The sequence below is a fragment of the Aquarana catesbeiana genome, linkage group LG01, assembly GCF_042186555.1.
Source record: "Aquarana catesbeiana isolate 2022-GZ linkage group LG01, ASM4218655v1, whole genome shotgun sequence".
Lineage (NCBI taxonomy): Eukaryota > Metazoa > Chordata > Amphibia > Anura > Ranidae > Aquarana > Aquarana catesbeiana.
In genome coordinates, this window is record NC_133324.1 from 240,036,405 (window position 1) to 240,060,817 (window position 24,413).

A 24,413-nucleotide genomic window follows, 5' to 3' on the forward strand; every position below is an offset into this window, starting at 1 on the left:
AGAAACTTTTTTTGGGAATCAGTGTGGCGCCAGAGTTGCACCGAATCGGACAGTGCAGTTACCAGAAATAGGTGGCAAAGCAGTCTGATGTGAACTTGGGCTCAAATAGAGTGTGAAAGAGGAACTGGTTTATGAAGGGTGCTGGTACTGAAGCATTATGGGCGGAGCTGCACATGGGTGTACATACTTCAAAGTTAATTGAAGTTTGTTACAAGCCACCCAATGTTAGAGCTCTTTGCACAAAAAAGGGCTGGAACAGTAACGGGGGGGGGGGGGGGATTTACTACCCTGAAATGTAGTGTGCCAGCAGTGCCATTATGCCATTCAAAGGGCTGACATAAGATAAATTTGATGGTACAGATAATAGAAGCCCCAACTACAAATTATGCTCTGTTGGACATGGTGACCTCAAACATTATAGAGCGCGTTACTAATGCTCATATAAAAGCCTTGGGGTAGCAGTGTCCAACTGAAGGCTGCTCTCCAAGACTTAGACTGAGAGGGATCACTGAAGACAGAACTGGACATTTTTGAAAATCAACTGTATGCAAAACACTGCAAAAAAAAATATTTCCATGGGCAATAAGTTTAACCACTTCAGCCCCAGAACGATTTGTCCTTTTTTCCCCACAAATAGAGCTTTTTGGTGGCATGTGATCACCTCTGCGTTTTTTTTCCTCAAAAAACACATCCTTGCTTTTTGCTATAACAAACGTCCCCCACAAAATTTTTTTTTTTTTTTTAATTTCCTAAACTGAAAACACAATAAGCGTATATGGATTGGTTGGTGCAAAAGTTATAGCGTCTACAAAATAGGGGATAGTTTTATGGCATTTTTATTATTTTAGTAATGGCAGCGATCTGATTTTTAGCGGGACTGCGACATTATGGCAGACACATCGGACACTTTTTTGGGACCATTGTCATTTATACAATTATCAGTGCTATAAAAATGCACCAATTAATGTGTAAATTACACTGGCAGGGAAGGTGTTCACCACTAGGGGGCAATTAAGTGGTTAAGCGTGTCCCTGGGAGTGATTCTAACTGGGGGGGGGGGGGGGGGGGGGGGGGGTGTCCCTACTATACACATGACAGCAGTGATCTGTCATCACTAGGCAGAACGGGGAAATGCCTCGCTTACAAAGGCATCTCCCCTTCTTTCTCTCCATGACACGATCGCAGGCACCCGGCAGACAGACGGAGATTTGCTGAGGAAGTCCTTACCCGTGGACGATACACATGCGAGGGGCTTTGTGATGTCAGTACAGCCACCTACCTGGTTTTTATGTATATGCTGTGTACTCCAGCACTGGAACTCAGTGCCACTCTTGTGAGTAACACTTACTCAATAAAGAAGTGACTTTTTTTATGGAGAGCACTAGGTTTTATTTTGTTTTAACATGACCTGTGTATGCCGATGAATATGCTATTTGGATATCGCATAACTGAGGGGAGGACATATGAAGCCAGCCTACTCATCTTTATTATTACCCTTATGAAGGGACTGCATTAATGGCCTGTTAGCTCAGTGGGTCCATTTATGAAGGTGAGCGGCCTGCACTTCTTGTGGTGGTATATACTGATTTGGATGCACGATTGTTACCATCGTTCCATTACAGCACCCTATCCACCTTTAGGGAGACTCCTCTGTCGATGTGACATCTACGTATTTCTACGGGAATTACATGCTTTGGGATTTTATTCATACCGCTTCTGAGCACGGCACCGCTTTGCTTTTATTGTTCATTTAAGGATTTTTTATATTGACCTTCGGAGACCAGCTGCTGTGTTAGGACTGGTTTTTGCACTGTCTGACCTTTTCTTTATACCTGGCGGACAGAGTCCGCAGGACCCGTGGTCAGAGCACGCAAGCCCACAATGCTGAATCTCAAAGGGGACGTACCTGTACGCCGCTTTGCCCACCCGTGCCATTCTGCCAACGTATATTGTCCTGGGGCAGTCGGGAAGGGGTTAAAAGGCTAAATATCAAACCAATGTGGCTCACATCCAAAATTAAAGAAGCTATAAAGAAAAGAGCATTTGAGGAACGCTCATTTAAAAGTTACAACAAAACATGTAAAAAAAAAAAAGGATATCTAGGCTGCAAAAATTCTAAAAATCGGTTGCAAAAGAGTAGCAAACACCATAAATTCTTCAAATATATTAACAGTAAAAAAAGGAGCATGTAGGCCACTTACAAGATAACAGAGCTGGAAACTTGGGACAAACAGAAGACAAATGTATTAAAATACCTTCAGGTCTGTGTATACCTTCTTCAGCTTTGTTTATACAAATGAAAATCAATAATGGGGATAGTATTGACAGAGTCCAAAAACTGTTAAAATAAAGACGAAAGTCCCTGAACCAAAGAGATAACAGAGCTCAGCTGAGGATGCGAGTCATTTTAAAGCCATCGTTTAACCATTCTTTAGAGAGTGACTGGCATGGTACCACTGCTTTGATGCAAGGCTGATGTGGTGCTTATATTTAAAAAGGAATGAGAAGACCATGCGCTTTCTGCACAACATAAACATGACGTGTACTCTAAAACCTGGACCCTATGGACCAAGTTTGTCTATTCGGAGGGCAAGGCACCCAGTCACATGGGATCTGCTGATGGGTACGCACACACACACACACACACACACACACACACACACACACACACACACACAACACCCCTCTTCTCAGCAAGCAGCTTGCTATGGTGGGCACTGAGCTGAATCACAGCTCCGTGTCTAATCACACGGACCCATGGCCACCCCCTTTCTCTCCTCATTGGCTGATAGCAGTGGGAGCCAAAGGCACCGGGCTGCTTTCTCAAGAACCGCCGGAAGGCCCTGAAAGACACACTGGCATAACGTCATTACATACCCATTGTATCAGCTAAAAGGATCTGGGTGGGAAACCAGGCTGTACTGGAAGACTCCTAGAAAAAGTTACCGGTAAGTCCAACTCTGGTTTTCTCCTTTAGTCTTCCAGGACAGCCTCTGAGAAGAGCAAGAAACTTACCCTGCCAGGGCAGGACCACTGCCTGAAGGAGCCTTCACCTAAGCGCCTTATCAGAAAACAGGCGATAATTCTTTGCAAATGTGGAGTAGCTGGACCATGTTGCCGCTCTGAAGATATCCTCCAGAGTAGCACCGGCCCTCTGCCCACAAAGCTGACACCCTGGGTGAATGTGCCTCAACTAGGGGTGCTTGCCTACCTGCCAAACCATATGCTTCGGTAATGGTCATTCTAATCCAACTGGCAATGGAGGATTTTGATGCTTTAAATCCCTTACGTGCCCCCTCTGCAAAGTTTACAAAATAAGGATTCAGACCTTCTTTAGTCCTTGCTGACCTCAAGATAAGCCAAAAGGTTTCTCCTAACATCTAATAAACTAAAACTTCCTTCATTGACTTCTGAGGTGGAATAAAATATTGGCAGGATAATGTCCTACAATCTATGAAACTAAAGCTGGCCATACACCTATAGATTATCTGCAGATTTTCTATGGTTAGATGGAAAAAGTGCAACAGATTTCTCCATGTTCGCTAAACTGTGTGGATGGAGGAATCTCCCACTTTTTCCATCTAACCATAGAAAATCTGCAGATAATCTATAGGTGTATGGCCAGCTTAAGAGGATACTTTGGGGGGAAAACTTAGGTCTGTTTTGAGCACAACCCTTTCCTCCAAAAATGGAAAATGGTTTCTGAATTGAGAGCGCTTGCAACTCACTCACCATTCTAGCAGAAGTGATCAAAAATACTGTCTTTAAGGCTACCCACTTCAACTATCAATTGCAAGGAAGGGCTCCTGGCTGCCCCCCCCCCCTTGTTTATATATGAGACTAAACAGTAAATAGTGCTGCGCTGTTATATATAATTGCTAGCTAATAAATTAAAATATTACACTATTAGTGTGACCTAAATCCATATGTTACGAGATACAGAAATGACTATGTGCTACACAATACATCCTAGTGGAAATTACAATTTCTTTGCATTTAGCACTTTATTGCATCACTCTGTTGGTATGTATATAAGGTATATGGGGAAGAAGGGGAGATTCCAGATGGTGTAGTACGTTTTTAAAAACCTATTTAAAAGCTTCAGATACTCACATGTCACAATAGCAGTACAATTCAAAACACCACGAGCAGCAAGTGAGGGAGCCCTGATGAAGTCACGTGACACTGATGATACACTTCGGGGCACACAGGCACCGGAAGTCACATCAGCGAGCTCACTGCTCATGGCGTTTTGAATTCTACTGCTATTGTGAAATGAGTACCAAAAGCTTTTTTTTTACATAAAAAAGGTTTTTAAAAACGTACTACACCATCTGGAATCCTCCCTTCTTCCCCATATACATACCAACAGAGTGATACCATTGCTGCGACTGACCTTAAAGGAGCAGGTATACACTAGGATATACTGAAAGCGCCAGACCAAGACCACCATCACGATATACAGTGGGAATACTACATACAGTGTTATGTTACAGCCATAAGGCAAGAGGCCACCTAACAGTGTGCTGCACAGAAGAGAAGTCACTGCACTTTCTCTATTTAAATCCTCTGCGCAGAAAAGTCACTCACTTTATGCACATTGCTCTGTTTTTCACAATAAGGAAGAGACTTTCTATATCCCTTTTCAGAGGGGATCCGTCACTTGGGCTCACCCCCCCCACCACCAAGACTTAATCATATTTATGTGATTTGCACATGTGCACACTGCCATTTCTTTGCATTTAGCACTTTATTGTATTTTCCACTAGGATGTATTATGTAGCAATATTACTTCTATAGTTAATGTATGGATTTAGTTCACACTAATAGTATAATATTTAGATTAGCCAGCGATTATACATAACAGCGCAGCACTATTTACTGTATCTTTTTTGTGGTTATGGATTAACCCTTCAGTGCCTTGCAGCAGTTAAAGAGTCAATCGAGGAGCACAGGAATATCTACCGGATTTTTATCCGAGACCGCTGCCGCATTGTCCGTGCGCACCTGGAGGTGCCATCCCCTGATCAGTGACTAGAAAGCTTCTAGAGCCTTCTTGATTGCCAGCAGCTCCCTCTGATTTGAGGTGCTTCTGGCTTCCACTGGAGACCAAGTTCCCAGAGCTAAGCTTCCATCCAAGTGGGCTCCCCAGCCGAAAGAACTGGCATCTGTTTTCACCACCAGTGCTGTCGGTCTGGACCACAAAAGACTTGTCCAGATTGTGACTGGCTTGCTGCCACCACAGCAACCTTTTGACTCTGTCCATTACGGGCATAGGCTATTCCAACCTTTGCTTGTCACCATCTCAGCAACATAAGAGGAGACCCTGCAGAGGGCGCTGGTGAAACCTTGTCCCTTGTCCAGGGGACTGCCAAGAAGCAGGATGTCATCAGTCCTACCGCCTTTATGACCTCTGACCTGGGCTTCCCAATTGGTCTGAAGCTGTGGTGCTGCCTGACCCATCTTTTCCTGAGGGAGAAAGATTTTTAGAAAATCCTGTAGTCCAAATATTGGACATCCCGAGTTGAAACTTGTCCTGATTGACCAGCCAACCAAGAGACTGCAGGAAATCTTGCGCCCCCTGCAGGTCCCTCTCCAGCTGATGAAAGGATTGGGTGATGAACAGGAGATTGTCCAAGTAGGACATCACTGTAATGGCCTTCACACGCAGCAGGGCCAAGGCTTCTACCAGGACTTTCAGAAAAATCCTCAGAGAGGACGCTACTCCGAATGGCAGAGCCCAAAAGTGGAAATGAAGGACCTCCGAATTCACCCCGACTGCCAGTCTGAGATATTCCTGGAAAACCTGACGTATGGAAGTATGCATCTCTGAGATCGACCGTTGCCATATAGCATTCTAGAAACAGAAGATTTGTTACTGTGAAGATAGACTCCATCCTGAAGCACTTGCACCTTAGAGCCCTGTTTAATGGACGAAGATTGAGGATTAGCCTGAACTTGCCTGAGAGCTTTTTGACCAGAAATACGTGGGAATAAACTGATAGCGTTCCTTCTGGGGTACCTGCATGAGGAGTTGCTGATCCACCAGCTCCCCTAATAGCAGACTCAGAGCCCCTGCTTTTTCCATGATCTCGAGGTAACAGGGTGACAAGAAAACTGGAAGGGGGATTTGACTTGAATTCCAACTTAGTCATTCCTTACAATGTCTAATATGAACAGACATTGTGGAAGGAAGTGCCCCAATGACCTTTGTTGTCTGGGGGGACAGTTGCTTACTTCCCCCAATGGGGAGTGGAACCTCAGGCTGAAGGACCCTGGGGAATACCTTGCAGCTACCACAGGGACTGGAGAGGAAAATAAAAATAAAAAGTGCTGATCCTGTTGGTCCAGAGGAGAAACAAGACCTGAGGTATGCAACGGCTTTTTAAAATGGTGGATGATGAGTTTCCTGTTTTAGGTGGGAGGAGCCCCATCTCAGATGCTGCCCTGGAAGACTTGAGAAAAATACAACACACACTTTGTATAATGTGAAAGATTTTACGGCTAATAAAATCAATACCCAACATGTCATGCTTTAACATTGCGTCTGCTTGTGGAATGGCGGCAAACTATGGTGCTTCACGTTCTCCATAGGAGTCTTTAACAAAGGTTACACAGGAGGTCTGGTGCTGGAATTATTGCTCTTGCGCCAACATTTGCAGTGATACCTCACGTGTGGTGCAATCACTGTTTACATATGCGTACAGGAGTAACAGATGCATTTATATACAAAACTGTATTTACACTTTTTTGGATTAACTTTGCCATCACAAGGGCCATAACAAGTCCTCTTTATGTGGGCGGCACAGTGGTGTAGTGGATAGCACTTTCGAATCCCAACCATGACACTACCTGCCTGGAGTTTGCATGTCCTCCCTGTGCCTGTGTGGGTTTCCTCTGGGTACTCCGGTTTTCTCCCACATTCCAAAAACCTGTTAGGTTAATTAGATCCTGTCTAAATTGGCCCTGGTATGTTTATGTATGAATGTGAGTTAGGGACCTTAGATTGTAAGTTCTAGATTGTACATTCACATGTACAATGCATATGTAAAAGCTGCGTAAATTGATGGCGCTATATGAATACCTGAAATAAATAAACTAAACCCCAAGTCTCTCCTCTGGCCTCCAATGCAACCAGACAGATTGTCCCCCTCAGCATCCAGGCACCCACCAAAACGATGGCGCTGGCCAGAACTGTCTCTGGAAATGCTAGCAGCCAGGTAAATAAAGAGGCGGAACAGGAAGTGATGACACTCGTCACTTCCTGTTTTCGGGGGTCAGAGGAAAAACGTCAGTTTCTATTTTTGTGCAGCCGATGCCGCATCACTCCCAGGCTTTGCGATTGGCTGGTAGAGCCCGGGAGAGGCTGCAAGAGGTGGGTGGGACCCCTTTTGGCCATCCGCAAAAGTGATCGAGTGGCTATTTGGCTACTCAAATCACTTCACAAAGGCAATCACCAGCTGCAAAATTTCATACAGGTATGAAGCCTGTAGGTGCAGGCATCGTCCCCGGTATAGCTACTGCAACACAAGGATGTCCACTGGACATCATGGGTGGCAAGTAGTTAAGGATTCTTGGATGACCTGTGAAACATCAAAATGTAACTAGCTAGCAGTCTTCAATACTAGCTAAACCATTCCCTAGATAAATTTGTCTTCACAGGCATCTCTAAAGTTCATCCTTCTAACACTGCCATTCTTAAACATAGTAAACATGTTTCAGTAGGATTTTTACTAAAGATACTTACTGCAGCATCTACATTGGCCGGAGAATCACTGTTTGGGTCAGCAAGCATAGAAATAACACTGATCATAATGGTCTCCACTGTGTGTATAGGCAGCCATCGCTCCTCTGGTTTTTCATAGCCAAATTTATCTTCACCTGGCTCATGGAGGATGGATATACAGACATCACCATTCTTAGCAACTGGCAAAACAAAACCCAGAAGAGTGCAGCATATTAGTGAATGCATCATTTTTTCCTTTCGGACAGATAAACCCAAAACAATTGGGTATTTGTTTTAGGAATACACATTATTCAGCAAGGCCCCATTCATTTATACAGATCTACCGATCTGTACACTCATGGAAAGGAGCATCTTCAAAAGTGTGGGATTCACAGGTGTTCTGTAGTATTTAAAAACAATGACATGCAGTGAGAGCCCATTCACACAGGGGCAACACGACTTCCAACACGACTTTGGGAGGCAACTTGGACACGACTTGAGTATGAATCACAGCACGACTTGGGGCAATTTACAACACAACTTGAAGTCGCCTCCAGGACAGGGAACTTTACAAGTGGCCAATCAGAGCTTATCAGCTGTGTGTGAGAAGGAGGGGGCTGGCTGTTTAGTGGAGGAAATTACTTTCTGTTTCCTTTCTGCTTCCTGTAAAGTTGCCTCAGTATGAACAGTGATCAGACTTGGAGGCAACTTCCATTGAAATCAATGGGTACAAGTTGCCTTCAAGTCGGATTGAAGTAGTACAGGAACCTTTTCTGAAGTCGGAGCGACTGCAGTAGTGTGCATTAAGACAGATCCATTCACTTACATTTATTTTTTCATGTAGCGCGACTTGAGGCGACTAGGGGCGACTTGAAGTCGGATCCAAAGTTGCCCCTGTGTGAATGGGCTCTCAGGCTGTACAGAACACCTGTGAATCCCATGCAGGTCTGCCTGAAATTGGGACAGGCGGACCTGATCAGAAGCCTTGTGCGAAAGTCAGATTCTGGGGGGGGGGGGGGGGGGGCATGGCACTATTATGGCCCTGTGGAAGCAATAGGGCTGCTGTACAGTCGCTCTGGATCGCTTTAACCCAACCTGTCAGAATTGCACGGGACTGCTGTAGAAGTAGGTGTGGGTAAAGCAGTGAAGGGTCAAGGAATTCTGTAATGACACTACTCTGATTTTTATATATAGTTGAAGGTGTAGATGTATTAGCATAAAAGTATTAAGTGGATATTATGATTGCTACAGACCAGAAAACCTGTCTGGAGCCAATAAGTAACTTACCATTTGGATGCCAGAGTTCTGTGATAAATTTCATTTTAGGAGGCCGTAAAGGATAGTCCCTTGGAAATGTAAGATACGCTTTAAAGAAACCACCCTCACTGAAAAAATACAAGTGTGAACAGGTAATTAAACAGCATTCAAACACTATAAAAAAACTGTATTTGAGTACATTGTGAGATAATGTGTGACATAATTAGCCCAATAAAAACTATTTGAAAGGGTCTGGTTATAAAAAAAACAAAAAAACAAAGACTGATTTATATATCACCCCTGCCCCAGGTACAGCTTACAGTTATGCATTACCCCTCAAGGAGCTTGCAGTACTCTACCCCAACAAAGCTCAACTATTTTCCCCAAGAGACAAACTGGATCTGAGATATTCTAACCATGAACTAGATTCCTATGCACCGATCTTTGCATTTGGCAATGTGTACAAATATGTCACACAGTTCAGCCCACTTCTGCTCCCTCAAACGGATGCGATTTCTCTTTTATGGCTAGCAGATTTAGATGGACTAAGGCCTGTTTTACACCTATGCATTTTTTAGTGCATTTTTCAGATTTACACTACAGTCCATTGCCTATGGAACACGTTCTGTAGTGCAAATCCACAAAAAACACGAAAAATGCATAGGTGTGAAACAGGCCTTAGAGCTGAACCCCAGCTAACACTTTATAACCAGTTACAGCAAACAGTCTTCTTCCTTTGGGGATAAAGGTTTTATATAAAATAAAAGTTGACCATTGCAAGCATCCCCATCAGTGTTTCTCATTTCCAGGCCTCAAGATGCTCCAAAAGGTCATGTTTTCAGGCTCTCCATTATTTTGCACAGGTGATTTGATCAGTTTCACTGCCTTAGTAATTACCACAGCCGTTTAATCTGAGGGAAATCCTAAAACCATGACCTGTTGGGGCATCTTGAAGACTTGAGAAACACTTCTAGTTTGCCCCAACCCTCTGCCACTTTGCCTGAACAGCTTGGTCTGTTAAAATGAAATAACAGACTTACTGGCCAAATTACCAGGTTAAAAAAACTAAATGAGAAAAGCCTAAAAAAGCAAATGCAGCCACCACATCAAAACTGATAAGCTCCAATTTAATAAATCTATTATGGGTTTAATACTGCTTTAATCAAGAACATGAACAGTGCTGAGAAATTAAATGCAGAAACTTACAATAATGTGTCCTGTGGCCCAATAACAAGCACTTCCCATTTAAAGATATCATCATCATCAATGAGTCCAGCAGAAAAGCCTTCAACTGGGTTTTTATTCAGTTCTGAAAGAGGGAAGGAAAAAAGAGGGGTAGAAAACCTACATGTTAGAAGAGCTAAATTATATAACTACATAGAAGACCTTTTATTATATTGGCTTTACACTATACTATGTAATATCTAGTACACTACAAAAACACCATAAAACCCAAGACCATGTAAATCTCTAAGTTCAGAGACCTTGAGCACCTAAAGTTAAAGTGGAACTATAAAACAAGGAACAGCGCCAAAAAAATTGATGGATGGTGGAGGATTTTTAACTAGAAATGCTAGTGAAACACTTGATACAAAGGGAAATGAGCAGCACAAATCTAAAAATCCTACAACTTCGTAATAAATGGCTTGCAATTAAAAAGGAGTTCTAAAGGCAGAAGGTTTTTCATTTTAATGCATTCTATGCATTAAGATAAGAAAGCTTGTGTGTAGCAGCCTCCCCAGCACCCCCCCCCCCCCCCCAACCCAATTACCCACCTGAGCCCCATCTCTCCAGAGATGTCCAAGAGACCCTCAGCCATGCAGGACACTCCTGACTGGCTGAGAGCAGCAGTGCCATTGGCTCCCACGGCTGTCAGTCAGCCAATCAGGGGAGAGGGGGCAAGGCCAGGTCTGGGCTCCATGTCTGAATGCATACACTGAGCTGACTCGGCTTGGGTGCCCCCTGTAGCAAGTTGCTGGTTGAGAGGCACTCAATGGAGGGAGGCGCAGCGAAGAGGGACCCAAGAAGGAGGATCAGGGCAGGGCTAGGACGCCTACAACAGGTGTTTGTGATCTTGCTTTTGAGACTGCAACCGGAGCAGATTATATACAATCATGCTTAATGCTTTTGTTCCCTAGTGTCTGACAGACTTGTGAAATGTGAGTGCTTTTAAAAAAAAAAAAAAGTTAAGGATTATGCTGCAGAGATTTTTTCCTTCCTCCTCAAAATCCTGCCACCTATTTCGGAAGAGAAACTGAAAAGGAGGACAAAGACAGCACAGTGGAGAGGGGATTTGCCTGATAAAAAAAAAAAAAAAAAAAAAAAACACGGTTGCTGGTTTATAATCTGACCAGCTACAATTTCTGGTGAGTTTAGATATGATATGGGAAAGCTGCAGCAAAGGCGAGTATGGTGGCAATACTATCTGCATTTTTTTCCCCCTCGTTTGGCATCTTCATCTGGATCTTCAAATTTAAAGTGCAACTTTAGAGCACAATTAAAATTGGGCAGTGTGAGATGGAAGCGGTATGGGGTTGCACACCTTGTACACATCTTAACCGGCAAAAAGTGCACTCCTTTCCATCTTTGCAGACTAAATTTGACCTCCCCAATCTGTGTATTTCCCATACCTACAATTACAGCATGCTATCTGGGCACTATCCCTGCCCCCATCTTTCATTATGACAAGTGTCTCACTTTAAGGGATTTATTTCCCGGTGTTGTGCCATGCTTGCGTCCACACACTTGAAGGGCTTCCCGACCAACGTGGCACCCCTATGGGAGAGTGAAGTGGGCACGTTTGAGAACAATCAGTGGGACGAGGTCCTACAGCTGTGTTCTCTCAATGTGGCACAATGTCTGTCCCAGCTGTACATAGGATTGCAGGTGCATTTTGCCCCTGCAAGGCTGTGGGTCTGAGAGAACTTGGAGTGTACTGGGTGTTTCAGAGACCATGGTGACCTTGTGCATCTACTGTGGCACTGCCCCAAGCTACATCTATATTGGTCAGGAGTTGTCGCTACCATTAATGGGGTATCGGGTCCATATCCCGATGGATCCTAAGCCCTGTATATTGGGTATTCTAGATGACCTCTCCATTGAGGAAATCCCTCAACAAGCCAGAGCACTCTTTTAGGCACGCAAGCTTATCCTTAGACACTGGAAAGGAACGCAACCTCCTACTCTAAGAGAATGGACAACTCAAATGGGGGACACCCTGTGCTTGGAGAAGTATATCTTCCAGTACAGGGGCTGCCCAGAAAAGTTCAACACTTTATGGTCTTCATGGTTGGTTCCTGGTCTTAGCCCAATGGATTTGGTCTTGGACAGACTGTTTTCTCTAGCACGGAGGTTAGCTCTGATCACAATATAGAAAAGGTGGCCTTCTGGGCTAGCTCACTGCATATAACTAAAGTGGGAGGATAGTTAAAGGGGAAGTGGTAGGGAGGAACAGGGAAAGCGGTCAAAATGCTAGAGAAAACAGTCTGTCCAAGATCAAATCTACTGGGCTAAGACCAGGAACCAACCATGAAGACCATAAAGTGTTGAACTTTTCTGGGCAGCCCCTGTACTGGAAGATATACTTCTCCAAGCACAGGGTGTCCCCCATTTGAGTTGTCCATTCTCTTAGAGTAGGAGGTTGCATTCCTTTCCAGTGTCTAAGGATAAGCTTGCGTGCCTAAAAGAGGGCTATGGCTTGTTGAGGGATTTCCTCAATGGAGAGGTCATCTAGAATACCCAATATACAGGGCTTAGGATCCATCGGGATATGGACCCGATACCCCATTAATGGTAGCGACAACTCCTGACCAATATAGATGTAGCTTGGGGCAGTGCCACAGTAGATGCACAAGGTCACCATGGTCTCTGAACACCCAGTACACTCCAAGTTCTCTCAGACCCACAGCCTTGCAGGGGCAAAATGCACCCGCAATCATATGTACAGCTGGGACAGACATTGTGCCACATTGAGAGAACACAGCTGTAGGACCTCGTCCCACTGATTGTTCTCAAACGTGCCCACTTCACTCTCCCATAGGGGTGCCACGTTGGTCGGGAAGCCCTTCAAGTGTGTGGACGCAAGCATGGCACAACACCGGGAAATAAATCCCTTAAAGTGAGACACTTGTCATAATGAAAGATGGGGGCAGGAATAGTGCCCAGATAGCATGATGTAATTGTAGGTATGGGAAATACAGATTGGGGAGGTCAAATTTGGTCTGCAAAGATGGAAAGGAGTGCACTTTTTGCCGGTTAAGATGTGTACAAGGTGTGCATCCCCATACCGCTTCCATCTCACACTGCCCAATTTTAATTGTGCTCTAAAGTAGCACTTTAAATTTGAAGATCCAGATGAAGATGCCAAACGAGGGGAAAAAAATGCAGAGATAGTATTGCCACCCTCTCTCCTTGTGTATAGCACAGCAAAGCTCATGTAGGATGCTATGGTCTACTTGGGATTCTAGACTCAAGCCCAGTACACTGAAACTGAATTTAAAGTTGAACTTGAGGCCACAATTAAAAATGGGTGACCAGACGGGAATTTCAATGCAGAAGACACATGCCTTGTCTCTCCTGCATTAAAAAGTTACTAACCTGCCTGTCCACCCCTGTACAGCAAGTGTCTGAAAGGTGAAGCACATGAGACAAAAATTGAGTATTTGCCACATTCACAGATGGGAAAGTTTTCTGTGTGAGGTTTTTGCATCACATAGTAACTGCATCTGGGACTTTAGCTCACCGTACAGAAGACTTTAGCATACTTTGTTCTTTAGCCAATTGCTCACCTTTGTCAGCCAATGAGTCAAAGCAGAATCTCCTCATTCTCTAAAATGAACACTTGCAGAAGTGGATATGGTGCCCTTGAGCTCAGGTCTATTATGAAAATTGAATCATATGGCCAAAGCTTTTTCAGCTATACTTCTCTTGTGGGTCACAGGAGTGCACGTTTGCTTGCCTGTGACCCAGAATAAAATGACACCAGGCTATAGCCTTCTGCCGTGGGAGAGCCACTTCAGGCTCTGGAAAGAGGCTGAATTTTGTCAGGATCCACCCAGCTGTGACATGCAACCGAAAGCTGGATCTAGCTGTGATCACCCACTCTACTGCCTGGTGCTCCAGTGAGCTATGGGGGGAGCAGATTTAAAGCAGTGGTAGACCCTTCAATATACCCAGTGAAATGACTGGACTCAGGTGATACAAATAGAACAAATCCTCCTATATACGTTGTACCCATTTGTAGTCTTCTCTAGATCCGTTCAAAGTCCAGAATTTAAAACGCTTAACGGAGCGGTCAGAAAAAAAGGGGTGGAGAGCTCAAGTTACTCTGCAGAGCTCAGTGAGGAGAGGTCTGAAAGCTGATTGAAGGTAAGGAACACATCCCTGCTCACAGGAACAGAGCTGAGGCTGTCAATCAGTTGGAGCTCCCTATGTCACATTTTTTCTCTTTGTGTCAGGAAAAATTCTCACGCGATTCATGCTGATAGAGGAATGAAGCAGTAGACAGAAATGACACTTCATGTTCTTAATTGAGACAAGTACACACTACAGAAGGATATACTTTGTTCATCTTTCATGTCTGAGAAATAACAGCACTTTGTCAATGGTATCCATGCTGAGCAGACAGAACTGAGCAATCAGCAGTCATATGATATGATATGGGAAAGCTGCAGCAAAGGTGAGTATTTTTTTGCAAAGACAAATGGAAAAAAAAAAAACAAAACAAAAGGGTTATAACTTCTAAATCATCCCTTAGTCAATCCAAAGTGGAAGAAAAGTGTTGCCTTTAGTGCTACTTTAATGGAATGTCACAAGTGACATTCCACTTATTACGTACAGCAGCTGCTGAGCACAGAAAGTGTCACACAGACTGCTGCAGAAAAATTCAGACAGGATGCATTTTACTGCACCCCTCCACAACACAGTGTGTAAGTGCAAACTGGGCACAAAGAAAACCATTGCCGTCTATGTACCATTGTCAATTGCTGCAGGTTTGTTCTACAAAGAAAAAAACCCCACTCCCTGCACTAGTTGAGCCAGCGCTAAATAGCTTTATTTATCCAAAGATTGTACAGTGGCTTGCGAAAGTATTCGGCCCCCTTGAACTTTTCAACCTTTTGCCACATTTCAGGCTTCAAACATAAAGATATAAAATTTTTATTTTTTGTGAAGAATCACCAACAAGTGGGACACAATTGTGAAGTGGAACGAAATCTTTTGGATTTTTGAAACTAATAAAAAAATGAAAAGTGGGGTGTGCAAAATTATTCGGCCCCCTTGCGTTAATACTTTGTAGAGCCACCTTTTGCTGCGATTACAGCTGCAAGTCGCTTGGGGTATGTCTATCAGTTTTGCACATCGAGAGACTGAAATTCTTGCCCATTCTTCCTTGCAAAACAGCTCGAGCTCAGTGAGGTTGGATGGAGAGCGTTTGTGAACAGCAGTTTTCAGCTCTTTCCACAGATTCTCGATTGGATTCAGGTCTGGACTTTGACTTGGCCATTCTAACACCTGGATACGTTTATTTGTGAACCATTCCTTTGTAGATTTTGCTGTATGTTTGGGATCATTGTCTTGTTGGAAGATAAATCTCCGTCCCAGTTTCAGGTCTTTTGCAGACTCCAACAGGTTTTCATCCAGAATGGTCCTGTATTTGGCTGCATCCATATTCCCCTCAATTTTAACCATCTTCCCTGTCCCTGCTGAAGAAAAGCAGGCCCAAACCATGATGCTGCCACCATGTTTGACAGTGGAGATGGTGTGTTGAGTGTGATGAGCTGTGTTGCTTTTACGCCAAACATATCGTTTTGCATTGTGGCCAACAAGTTCGATTTTGGTTTCATCGGACCAGAGCACCTTCTTCCACATGTTTGGTGTGTCTCCCAGGTGGCTTGTGGCAAACTTTAGACGAGACTTTTTATGGATATCTTTGAGAAATGGCTTTCTTCTTGCCACTCTTCCATAAAGGCCAGATTTGTGCAGTGTACGACTGATTGTTGTCCTATGGACAGACTCTCCCACCTCAGCTGTAGTTCTCTGCAGTTCATCCAGAGTGATCATGGGCCTCTTGGCTGCATCTCTGATCAGTCTTCTCCTTGTCTGAGCTGAAAGTTTAGAGGGACAGCCAGGTCTTGGTAGATTTGCAGTGGTCTGATACTCCTTCCATTTCAAAATAATCGCTTGCACAGTGCTCCTTGGGATGTTTAAAGCTTGGGAAATCTTTTTGTATCCAAATCCGGCTTTAAACTTCTCCACAACAGTATTATGGACCTGCCTGGTGTGTTCCTTGGTCTTCATGATGCTCTCTGCGCTTTCAACAGAACCCTGAGACTATCACAGAGCAGGTGCATTTATACAGAGATTTGATTACACACAGGTGGATTCTATTTATCACCATCAGTCATTTAGGACAACATTGGATTATTCAGAGATCCTCTCTGAACTTCTGGAGTGAGTTTGCTGCACTGAAAGTAAAAGGGGCCAAATAATTTTGCACGCACCACTTTTCAGTTTTAATTGCTAAAAAAGTTTAAAATATCCAATAGATTTCGTTCCACTTCACAATTGTGTCCCACTTGTTGGTGATTCTTCACAAAAAATTAAAATTTTATATCTTTATGTTTGAAGCCTGAAATGTGGCAAAAGGTTGAAAAGTTCAAGGGGGCTGAATACTTTCGCAAGCCACTGTACTGTAAGATTTAAACATATATGATAAACTTAAAGCGGAACATTGCACCAAAGGAGAAGATTCCACTTTAACATCTCCTCCACCCCTCCCATATTTGGCATGTTATTTTTTGGGGATGGGGGGGGGGGGGGGGGAGCAGGTACCTGGTTTTGACAGGTACTCTCTCCCACTCCAGCTTGGGTAACCTCAGAGATCCAAGCAGAAGTTATCCCCCCCCCCCCCCCGCAGTCTTCTGGGACACATCACAGGTCTAAGAAGACCGTGGGACCATTCATAAAGCAAACACAATGGGCAGCCGGCTGTGAAGCCAAAAGCAGCATAGCTGGCTGCCCACAGTTAGGATGCAGGCACCAGGAGCCCGAAGGCTAGTGACGCACTAGCCCAAGTGAGGAAGGCACTGGATCCCTGGACAGGCAAGTGTCCTATTAAAGGCAGCAGCTACAGGAATTGTAGCTGCTGACTATCTTTTGCCCAGACTGGCCAACTACTTAGAGTGTCTTAACAGCCACTTTAACACATATGCACCATCCGCGCTGTCTCCTTATGCAGGGTTCCCCTCAGGGTGTGATAAAAAAAGTAAATAACTCATGCAAGAGCCAAGATCCATGATCACATGACTGACCGGGTCCCTCCTTTCCTCCTCTGATAGATGCAGCAGGAAGGGGCTGAGATTCCCCCGCTGACGTCACGGAGGAGTGGAGGAAAGACCCAGCCAGTCATGCAATTGCAGATCTCAGCTCTTGCATGAGGTATTTACAGCATTTTTATAAATCACACAGGGGGACACTGCATAAGACAGCACGGATGGTGCATACAAATTACAGTCATTTAAGCAGCAGGAGTGGAGGGGGTGGCACGGTCACGAGCTGATGGGCAGGGAGGGGAGGATGATACAGGAGCACAGAGGAGACAAAGGACAGCAGGCTGCAGATGGAGGCACGTAAACTGACCATGGTGCCAGGGCTCAGAAGCCACGATACACCGTGGTCAGTTTACATAGTGGAGGGCAGAAACTAGCAGGATCAGCCAGGTTTTTCTTTGGTGTTACAGGCGGCCAAATGACATAAGCACTGTGTGATTAATTGCGCTGATATTATCCTCTTATTACACCCTAGTGTGTAGCTCAATGAGTGGTTTAAATAAATACTACCAATTAAAAATAAATGACCCTATTCATTCACCCATATAAAACACCTCAAATAAATACCACAATAATCCTTAATTGTATCTGCCAAAAAACATAATAAAATTTATGGGCGCCAACATTAAATGCTCAAAGTTCAACTAATAAGTTATATCAAAAATGAGTTCAGTGCCGATTTGCTGTAAAAATGTATAAAGAATATATGCATGTCATATTCTTGACAAGCAAAATAAAGAAACACACATCCATTGCGCAGAGATCACAGTAGATAGATACTATATGCTAGGATACTTTGTTTCACTCACATATCCCCATTCACAAGATCGCATTACAATGATCAGCTGCATAAATCCTTGAAAGTCACGTGTCTGTGACACAACGCGTAGGGAGGAGGAGCCTGCGACGTATCCAGCAGTAGCTGTGTGAGCACTGGCGACGGATGAGAAGCCTTTAGCGCAGAGCTCTATGCAGCTGATCATTGTAATGCGATCTTGTGAATGGAGATGCGAGTGAAAAAAAGTATCCTAGCATATAGTATCTATCTACTGTGATCTCTGCGCAATGGATGTGTTCTTTATTTTGCATGTCAAGAATGAGAGCGGAAAATCAAACTAAAACGGAACTGGCGATTGAGTGACAGTAAAAAACTTTCAATATATTCTTTATACATTTTTACAGCAAATCGACACTGAACTCACTTATTTTTGATATAACTTAGTTGAACTTTGAGCATTTAATGTTGGCGCCCATAAATTATTCGTTTATTTTATGTTTTTTGGCAGATACAATTAAGGATTATTGTGGTATTTATTTCAGAGGTGTTTTATATGGGTGAATGAATAGGGTCATTTATTTTTAATTGGTAGTATTTATTTAAACCACTCATTGAGCTACACACTAGGGTGTAATAAAAGGATAATATTAGCACAATTAATCACATTCACTTAATTATTCACTTGTCATTCACACATTTATTGCAGCTATATTATTTGGTCATCTCTTATTAATTACATATTTGTGCTGGAGTTACCCGAGTCAGCGCTTTAGTATTTAAGCACACTGTCATAACATGCTTTAACCACTTACCAACCAGCCCATAGCCAAATGATGGCTACAGGGCGGTTTGATAACTCTGGGAGGGCGTACCAAGACATCCTCCCAGAATCCCCCTCTCACACGCCCCCTGGGGCACACACCCAAGAACATCCGTGACCCAGCGGATCACAGTAAATGGCTGCTGATAGCGGGTGTTTACCCAGTGATCGCTCCGTCAAATGTTGACGTGATCACTTGTAAAACCAGCATCACATCCGGTTCCTCTCCCCTCCCCGTACCTATTGGTACAGTGCGATGGGAGAGATCGGTGGCAGCAGCACTCCGCGCTCAGCATACCCATCCACACCCCACAAAAGTGTAAAATAAGTAGTCAAATTAGATTTGAAACTTTCCTAGAACACCTGATGGTGCTCCCTGCATGTTGGTTCTTTGTGTGTGGCTACGCTGTGGAAAAGTTCCACATGTGTGGTATCGCCATACTCAGTAGGAGAAGCTATTTTGGGGTGTAATTTTTGGTATTTACATGCTAGGTGTTAGAAACATTGTGAAAAAAAAAAACAAACAAACAAACAAAAAAACATTTTCTTTACACATTTTCCAAAAACAACCATAGATCATACATTGGGTTGTTTTTTCCAAAATGGGGTCATTTTTGGGGCGTTTCCATTGTCCAGGTTCTCCAGGGCCTTCAAAAGTGTAAGAGGTAGTCAAGAAATTATATGTGTAATTTATGCTCCAAGAAAGCCCGATGGCGCTCTCTGCATGTTGGGCCTCTGTATGTGGCCCTGCTGTGTAAAAGTCTCACACACGTGGTATTGCCATACTCAGGAGGAGTAGTAGAATTTGTTTTGGGATGTAATTTGTGCTATGCATATGCTGTGGGTGAGAAATAACCTGCTAATATAACAATTTTTTTTTTTTCACAAAACTCTCGATTTTGCAAAGAATTGTGGGAAAAAATTACAACTTCAAAAAACTCACCATGCCTCTTACCAAATACCTTGGAATGTCTACTTTCCAAAAAGGGGCCATTTGGGGGGTATTTGTACTTTCCTGGCTTGTTAGGGTCTCAAGAAATGATAGGCTGTCAGTACTTTAGGTGTGATCAATTTTCAGAGATTGGCACCATAGCTTGTGGACTATATAACTTTCACAAAGACCAAATACACAGATTTGGGTTATTGTTACCAAAGATATGTAGCGGTATAAATTTTGGTCAAAATATATTTAGAAAAATTACTAATTTGCAAAATTTTATAACAGAAACGAAGAAAACCCCCCGGTAGACATAACAGTATTGCTCCACCCTCTACAGGAAACAAATCAGATACAATTTAAAAGGCCCCTCCCTTTCCTCTGACCCTCAGCTGTTTAGAAGATCAAGTAACCTCCACCAAAGGTGCACTCGGCAGAGGAAAAAAAAAAACAGAAAATCACAAAAAAAACAAACAAAAAAAAAACCCACCAAGTAAACAAGGTCAACCAGTGAAAAAAAAAAAAAAAAAAAAAAAAAAAAAAAAAAAAAAAAAAAAAAAAAAGAATAGGGTGGGAATATAGACGCTGTCCTGGAAGGTTCCTGGAAATACCATTACCAGCAAGTCTAATGGGGGTTTTCCTCCCTTCACCTTCCAGGACAGCTACTTGAGAGGATAAACATGATTCTATACCTTAGGGAGGGACAACAGCCTGAAGCACTTTCCTACCAAAGGAGAGGCCCTAGCTGGAAAGCATCTGAACTCTATTGTTTGAGAAATGCATGAGAGGAGGACCAGGCGGCAGCTTTATAGATTTCTTCCCATGAAGCCCCCACTCTTTCTGCCTATGATGTGGTCATGGATCTTGTCGAATGGGCTCCAATTCTAGAAGGAGGGGTGCGACCTGAAACTTTATATGCCTCAGATAGCTCCCCTAATCCACCTAGCAATAGAACTTTTAGGACGCTTTGGACCCTTTTTTGGGGCCACTGAACAAAACCAACAGTTGGGAGGAACTCCTAAAACCACTGGACTTTTCTAGATAAAGCAGAAGACATCTCTTTACGTCTAAAAGACTAAATCTTCCCTCCTCCGCATTCTTGGGAGAGGTGCAGAAACTAGGAAGGACTATCTCCTGGGACCTATGAAAGTTGGAAGAAAACTTGGGTAAATGGAAAGGATCAGGTCTAATCACTACCCTGTCCTCTAGAATCCTCAGGGAGGGGTCTTTACAGGAAAGACTCTAGATCAGAAATCCTTCTCCCTGACGTAATAGATAAGAGGGATAACTTCAAAAGAAATAATTTTCAGGGAAGCCTCATGCAAAGGCTCAAACGGAGTCCTTGTTAGTGCATTTAATACAAACGACAGATCCCAGGGAGGAATAGGTTTGATGACCCTGGTAGCATTTCTAGATCTGGCTGAAAGGAACCTCCTGACTAAAGGATCCTCCGCTAGTCTCTGTACAAAAAGATAGGGCAGCAATCTGAACCCTAAGGGTGCTGACAGAGGCCCTTTTCCACTCCCCCCTGTAAAAAATCCAAAATATAGGTAGTGGAAAAAAAATCTAAACCAGTTTTCCTTTGCCAGGAAATAAAAGTTTTCCAAACTTTCCCATAGATTCTTCTCATGACCAACTTACGGCTGTCCAGGATAGTTTGAATAACCTTCTCTGAACACCCCTTAACTGTAGGATGCGCCGCTCAGCCTCCAGGCCATCAATTGGAAGGTCTGAGGGTTTGGATGCAACACCGGTCCCTGATGGAGCAGATCCTTCCAAACTGGTAGGGGCCAGGGAGGATTTACAGAGGGCCTTCAGAGAGGAGGACCAACTCCTCCTGGGCCACCAGGGGGCAATCAGAACAACTTCTGCCCTGTCCTGAATAATTTTCCGAACCACTAGGGGTAAGAGGGGAAAAGTAGGGAAGGTGTAAGCCAGAGTGAAATCCCATGGGAAGGATAGAGCATCCATCCCCAAAGACTGTCTCTCTCCAGAGAGAAGAACACCGGCAGTTTTCTGTTGAGACTGGAGGCAAAAAGATACACTGTGGGAAGACCCCATCTTAGCACCACCTCTTGGAACATGCCTTGATGTAGTTCCCAACCACTGGAACTGATGCTCAGCCTGCTCAAATAGTCCACCAGCATATTTTCTGACCCCTTGATGCGGACTGCCCTGACTGAAGTGACACTGACCTCCACCCAGGACAGAATCTGAGAAGATTAATGGGTCTTTTGAATAGACCCTCTTCCAGAGACACAAGAGCCTTCTCCACAGCTAGAAGTTCTCTGAAATTTGAAAAGCGGCCTGCCTCCTCTGGCAACCAGGCTTCCTGGGCCTGCCAATCCTGTGAGCACCCCAACCCCACAGACTGGCGTCTGGTCATTTTTACCAGGGAACGTTGTGCCCAAGCCTTCCCTCCCTGCAGATGTTCTCGTTGCTCCCACCAGGAGAGATCGAGAAAACTCCCTCCTGGTAGTTGTACCAGCTGATCCAGAGAATCCTTCCTGCGATCCTAATGGAGTAAAAGAAAAGCCTGAAGGGGTCTGGAGTGCAAAATAGGTAGTGCGCCGAAGGGAGATCTGAGGGAGCAACTTGAAGGCCGGCACAGAGAGAATTTTCAAAATCTTCCCCTCAGGAAGGAAAATCTTTTGGACAACAGAGTCTATTAGATAACCCAGGAAAATTATGCTCTGGGAGGGTACCAGGCAAGACTTTTGCTGGTTGACCTTCCACCCTAATTTCTGAAAGGTCAGCAAAACCAACTGCAGATTCTGAACAAGGGACTCTGTCCTGAGCAAAAATCAAAAAATCGTCTAGATATGGGACAATTGATACACTTTGAATCCGAAAAAAAGCCATGACGTTGGCCATGATTTTTGAAAAAATTCTCGGTGCTGCCGAGATACCAAAAGGAAGGGCATTGAACTGCCAGTGAGATGGCTCGTTTCCCATGAGAACTGCAAACCCGAGGGACCTTCAGTGACTCTGGCAGACTGGTACATGAAGATAAGCATCCTGCAGGTATAACCCCCCCCCGTTTCCCATACAGAAATCAGATGGATCATGGCTTGCAGTCTCTCGGCTGCTGGGTACGAAAAAAACCTCTGGGGAGGAAGTTTTTTGAATTCCAACCTGTAACCCTTTACCAATGTTTGAAGAATAAAGGAATTGTCAGAAATCTCTGCCCATTGCTTGATGAAATCTTCCTACCCCTAACCTGGCGTGCTTGGGGAATTTTGGAAGCAGCAAAGAGAGCCCCCACTTTTTGCTTGTCTTTGTTAAAAGACCATTTCTTTTGTCTGTCATTAAGTCTCAGACACTAACAAGGGAAGGGATCTAGCAGAGGCCAAAGACTCTTGAGCAATGGGTCTAGATGAGGAAGATCCTAGACTAGAAACCCTCAGAAAGCCTGGCCCTACAGTTCCCACATTTCTTTACCGGTTTGGCCTAGAAGGAAAAAAAAAAAAAAAGCAGAAACAAGGACCATAAATAAAAGGTTCCATACAAAAAGTCCCCTGCTGTAGGGCTATCCACAGACAAGGGCTTACCTTGGGGGCAGTATAGGACCCGGATGCTGCCGCTGGTTCAATACAAGCAGACGCTCCATCCTCAGACCTGTCAAGCTCCATGAAGATATCGGCCGCAGAGAAGACTGCTGCTGTACCGCAAACTGCACTTAAGATGGGCGGTTAGCAGACTACCACCCATGACTTGGCCACAACTAGTCCTGGATGAAACCAGAGAAGGGGGGGTCCACCAACCAGTTACCAGACCTTAAGAAAACAAAACATGTCGATGCTCCTGGGGGGTCTGGAAACAACAACTGAGGGTCAGAGGAAAGGGAGGGGCCTTTTAAATTGTATCTGATTGCGTTTCCTGTAGAGGGCGGAGCCAATCATCTCTCAAGTAGCTGTCCTGGAAGGTGAAAAATGCATATATTTTTTTTTTTTTTACAGAATTTTTGGTCTTTTCTTTTATAGCGCAAAAAGAATAAAAACCCAGCGGTGATTAATTACCACCAAAAGAAAGCTCTATTTGTGTGAAAAAAGCGGACAAAAAATTCTTATAGGTACAGTGTTGCATGACTGAGTAATTGTCATTCAAAATGTGAGAGCACCAAAAGCTGAAAATTGGTCTGGTTAGGAAGGGGGTTTAAGTGCCCAGTGGGTAAGTGGTTAAAGGAGCAGGATCAATTTCTCTTTTGGGGTTAACAAATGCTTTAACCAGTTCAGCTCTTTGGAGTGAACCTTTAATCACAAGCTGATGGCTGCAGTAACAGCCATCAGCTTGTGCAGGTTTTGTTTAGCCAGCGACCGGCTTCAAAGTGTAAGTGATGCGGCAGCTCCATAGCTGCCGATCACTTTCACAGCCGGCAGCGCCTTCCTCGCCCAGTAGTTCCCAGGCTGTCCCACACCTACCAGCACCCAGGAACTTAGCCACCGGCATAGGGAAAGAGATTGTTGCGAGACCAAGGCAAAGCCATGTCTCGATCTCACATGCAAACAATGAAACCGAAGCGATGTCACTTCCGGACACAGGTATTTTAGCGCTAGAAATAGCACCTG

At 44.0% G+C, this 24,413-nt stretch overlaps 1 protein-coding gene across 1 annotated transcript in view; it reads right to left on the minus strand.

Moving 5' to 3' along the window:
* Positions 1 to 24,413, minus strand: part of LOC141139890 (ubiquitin-conjugating enzyme E2 G1-like) — a 28,191-nt gene that overhangs the window by 1,891 nt on the left and 1,887 nt on the right. The window contains exons 2-4 of the mRNA XM_073626444.1: positions 10,190 to 10,292; positions 9,014 to 9,111; positions 7,748 to 7,926 (exon numbers count right to left, since the gene is read on the minus strand). Coding sequence (XP_073482545.1) covers positions 7,748 to 7,926; positions 9,014 to 9,111; positions 10,190 to 10,292 — 380 coding nt within the window. The remainder of the gene's footprint in view (positions 1 to 7,747; positions 7,927 to 9,013; positions 9,112 to 10,189; positions 10,293 to 24,413) is intronic.